General features: G+C 47.1%; 1 protein-coding gene across 1 annotated transcript; it reads right to left on the bottom strand.

The window, feature by feature from the left end:
- Positions 1–226: 226 nt before the first annotated feature.
- Positions 227–877, bottom strand: LOC105705305 (homeobox protein VENTX-like). The gene has a single exon (XM_064368694.1). The coding sequence runs from the start codon at positions 875–877 to the stop codon at positions 227–229; it is 651 nt and encodes a 216-aa protein (XP_064224764.1).
- Between the last annotated feature and the right edge of the window lie 3,700 nt (positions 878–4,577).

Raw genomic sequence — 4,577 nt, 5'->3', positions numbered from 1 at the left:
TATTCTCCAGAAATCTACAAACTTTTCCATGGGTCAGGGTGAGAGGTGCCGCCAGGATGTAGAAAGAACAGCTGAGTCCTGCGGGTAAGCGCCAGATCCGATCTGCACAGACCACGTGGGTGGGAGGCAAGGAGTCAGAGGCGCTTCCTCAAAATGAATCACCTGTCTCTGGTAGAGCACACGGCCCCAGGGCCCCACGGACAGGGCTGGTCCCAGCGTCTGCAAGCTACTTCCCGGGCTTGTGGGGGTGGTACGCCAGAGGCTGCCCGCAACAGAAAGCCCACAGAAAGGCCAAGGCCTCTTGTTCCACTTGGCAGAGACCCCACAAGGAGCCAGAGGGCAGCATCAGAGCCTGGGGCCCCGGCAGGGGTGCCCAAGGACACAGCAGCTGTAGGCCATTGGCAAGGCCAGAAGATGGTGAGTGGAAAGTCGAGGGCACGTGGAGAGACCCTGAGAAGGGGCTGTTCAGCTGGGAGTCCTGCATTTGCCGTTTGTGTTTCATCCGGCGATTTTGAAACCAGGTTTTTATCTGGACCTCTGAGAGCGGCATCTCCCTGGCCAGCCTCTTCCCGTCGTCCAGAAGGCCCCGGTACTGGTGGTGCAGGAAGTCGCGTTCCAGGGCGCTGATGTGCTTCGTGGTGAAGGAAGCCACAGTCCTCTCCGGAGCAGGCAGATTTGAGGACCTAGATTCCTCGATGCTGACGGCCTGAGGGGCTCCTGGTGCCGGATGTCTGGCCCCGGACAAGGAGGCTCCCTGGGAGACACCGGCAGGCCTGGGGCAGTAGGTCGGCCCTGGGCAGCTGCTCTGGGAGAGCCAGTCCACCGAGCCAAAGCTGGAGGGCTGCTGCCGGCCACGAGGTGGGGAGGAGAGACGCATCGCGGCCAGGTAGGCGAGAGGGAAGGCTGGGCGGGGCTGGTCAGGCGCGTGATCCATTATCATATATTGTTTTTAAAAGACACAATACTATTGCAAACTTAACGGACTACAGTATAGGATACCCATAACTTTTTGTTTTACACTTTGTTTTCATTTTGTTTTGAGTCTGAGATGGGTACTTGTTCTGTTGCTCAGGCTGGATTATAATGGTACAATCTTGGCTCACTGCAACCTCTGTCTCCAGGGCTCAAACGATCCTCCTGCCTCAGCTTTTTAAGTAGTTGGGACCACAGGTCCACAAGCCACCATGCCCTGCTAATTTTTGTGTGTTTTGTAGAAACAGGTGTAGCCATGTTTCCTAGGCTGATATGGAACTCCTGAGCTCCAGTGATTCCCCTGCCTGGGCCTCCCCAAGTGCTGGGACTACAGGCATGAGCCATGCCCAGCCTTGTACCCATAACATTTATAGGCACTGGAAAACAAACAAACAAAAAGATTGTTTGACTCACTTTATTGTGGTGGTCTGGAAGCTAACCTGCAGTATCTTTAAGGTATGTCTATGTTTTCAATATTAGATCCTCATCTGATGTACAGTTCAAAAATATTTTCTCCCATTCTGTAAGTTATCTCTTCACTCTATTGATTCTTTCCTTTAATTTTCATAAGCATTTTAGTTTGATGTAATCCTATTTGTCTGTCTTTACTTTTGGGGTTATATCCAAAATATCTTTGCCCTCCCTGGGCCCCTTCTGCCATCCAGAACAGAGCTGGAGAGATGGGGCCCCACACTACACAGTTAGAATACCAGCTCTTCCTTTCTAGAACCGTCCACAAAACTTCCCACTAGTTGTTTGTTTGTTTTGAGATAGAGTCTTGCTCTGTTGCTAGGCTGGAGGGCAGTGGCATATTTTGACTCACTGCAACCTCCAACTCCCAGATTCAAGCGATTTTCTTGCCTCAGTCTCCTGAGTACAGTGCGCACCACCACACCCAGCTAATTTTTGTATTTTTAGTAGAGACAGGATTTCTCTATGTTGGCCAAGGTAGTCTTGATCTCTTGACCTTGTGATCTGCCTGCCTCGCCCTCCCAAAGTGCTGGGATTACAGGCGTGAGCCCCTGTACCTGGCTACCCTACTACAGTCTTTACTCAGCACACTTTTTAGTTCTCAGCTCACCCCAGCATTGAGGAAAACTGTGCAACAGTTAAAGAGGGACAGAGAATTCCAGGTACAAAAATGAGATATTATTCAAGATCTATTGTAAAATTTAAAAAGCAAGAACTTGAAAAACTGTGAAGACTGTGAGTCCATTCATTTTTGTATATTATTTTTATTTTTGTTATTTGAGACAGGGTCTTGCTCTGTCACCCAGGCTGGAGTGTAGTGGCATGAACATACTCACTGCAACCTCAACCTCCTGGAGGCAGGCCTCCTGCACAGTTGGGACTATAAGTATGTGCCATCACATCTGGCTAAATTAAAAAAAAAAATTTTATAAAGACGGGGTCTTGCCATTTTGCCCAGGCTGCTCTTGAACTCATGGGCTCCAGTGATCCTTCCACCTCAGTCTCCCAAGCTGCTGAGATTACAGGCAAGAGCCACCACACCCAGCCTTGGTTTCTGTATATTCTAGGCATGTGTAGTGTATGCTGGGAAGACATTCTGGAAGAACAGAAATTAATGGAGGGGAGGTTAGGTTATGGGACATTAACATGATAAATTTCGGAGCTCTGGGTTTTCAAATACTTTGTCAACAGATGTGACTATAGGGTGAGAACAAATACACTCACCCAGAGCCCTGGCCTGGAGATTCTACAGAACTTGCTGTCCAAGGTAGAAGAGGTGTTGTTGGCCCCGGGAAGGGTGATCAGACAGTTCACTCCTGATAACACATGCCAGGCACCGACTCTGCACCAGGCCAGAAGTATAGACATATATATCTCTAAAATCATCAACTAAGACAGACCGAACCTTGAGAAGTTGCCAGTCATCAAAACCTGGTCCAGTCACAGGGCGTAGGAGGGAGAACTGGAACGCAGTCATTTCCTGTCGCATAGAGGGAGGATTTCTTCCCCTATTGCGAGTTATATTTCTAGTTATTTTTGATTGTCGATTTGTGTTTAGGCAACACATATAAACAACCTACTAAGTGTATTTCCTAGAGTTTTTCCATGCTCACATCATCATATACAAAAATAGGAAGACAGAAAGATGTACATCATATAGGATTATGCAACACAGATGTTCCTCTACTTAAGATGGGGGTAAGCCTTGATAATCCTGTCTTAAAGCTGAAAAATCTAAGTCAAATCCTGGTAAGTCTACATGCTCATGACTTTGCATGGGCTATGTCCTGATAATCTCATTGTACGTCCAAATTTTTCAAATTTAAAATGCAGGTAATACCCAGATACACCAAATCTAAAGTTAAAAAACTGTAAGTCAAACCATTGTGACTGTGAGCCATCTGTAATTAGATGTAATTAAATGCACATACAGCAAAGATGGAGCTTATAATATAAGAAAGAGAAAAAAGACTTCACTCATGATGAAGAACTCAAAAGAATGACCCTAAAACCACACAGTACACAATTGTGTAACTATATGCCACCAAAAATCTTATATAAATTTCCACAGTTTGCTTATCACATGCAGTATTTCATCAAAATTACTCAAAGTGCATTGACAAAGTTGTAGGACCTTTGGTAAGCTGCATCATATTGGATAGTAGGGTTTGCTGAGGAGTGGGTCAAATACTGGACTATTGCTTCCAGTCTGCTTCCCTTTGTAGGAGAAAAGGTAAACGAAGGAAGCTCTGGTTTCCTGAAGAGATTCACAGGCAGGACATAGCAGAGCCTGCATCACCTTCTTCATAGAGAAGCTTTTCGGTGCCCAGCAGTTGGTCCTGAATCTTTGCTTTGCATGTCCTCCTTTCAGTATTTCTGAGGCCGCCAGCAAGGTGTTGATTGAGAATAGAGAAGAGGAGATTGAGGGTCTTGATGCTCCAGGGACAATCATCCCAGGATCGACATAGGACCCCCTCTTCTCCAGAAGAGCCCCCTCAGCTATGGGGACAGTAGCTAGGACATTGTCCCTATTCCCTGCCCTCCTGTTTTGTCTCCAGGCACAACATACTTACTCTCAGTGGGGTCAGCATCATTCACTGGAACCTGCAGCCTCCTCCTCTGACACCCTTCGGCTTCTGCCTGTCCCTACAACACACAGTGGGGAAGGCTGTGATCAGTCAGGAGTCCTGCAGTCCAGTACTGACCCTGACCACCAGCCAGCCCTGACACCTGCAGCACTTCCCCTCTCAGGTCTCCATGGAGATGGAGAAAACCCTCTGGTTCTGCACAGCTCTTGGACTCTATGTGATGGTGGCTCATTGAGACATAAGTGACATGCAGTAAATGCTCACTGTGTAAGTGTTCTGCCCAGCTTTGACTACTGTATACACCGGTATAATCATCCCCTGATCAAGATGTAGAACATTCCCACCACCCCAGAAAGTCCCCTTCTGCCCCATCTAACCAATTCCACCCACCCTGACAGGAAACAATCAGTTCCTTACAAGATTTTTACCGGCAGCAGAAGTCTCAACAGAAGACTATATATGAGGGCATGCAGGAAAATCTAACAAAATGATTTATTTCAAGACTGCACATGTTCTTTGGTCATTAATACTGTACCATATCAATAG

Source organism: Aotus nancymaae, unplaced genomic scaffold (genome assembly GCF_030222135.1).
Source record: "Aotus nancymaae isolate 86718 unplaced genomic scaffold, 86718_ANA_hifiasm-v0.15.2.pri h1tg000079l, whole genome shotgun sequence".
NCBI lineage: Eukaryota > Metazoa > Chordata > Mammalia > Primates > Aotidae > Aotus > Aotus nancymaae.
This window is presented reverse-complemented; position numbering and strand designations above follow the sequence as displayed.

Coding starts and splice junctions, on each gene's coding strand:
- LOC105705305 (XM_064368694.1), bottom strand. CDS start 877: ATGCGTCTCTCCTCCCCACCTCGTGGCCGGCAGCAGCCCTCCAGCTTT.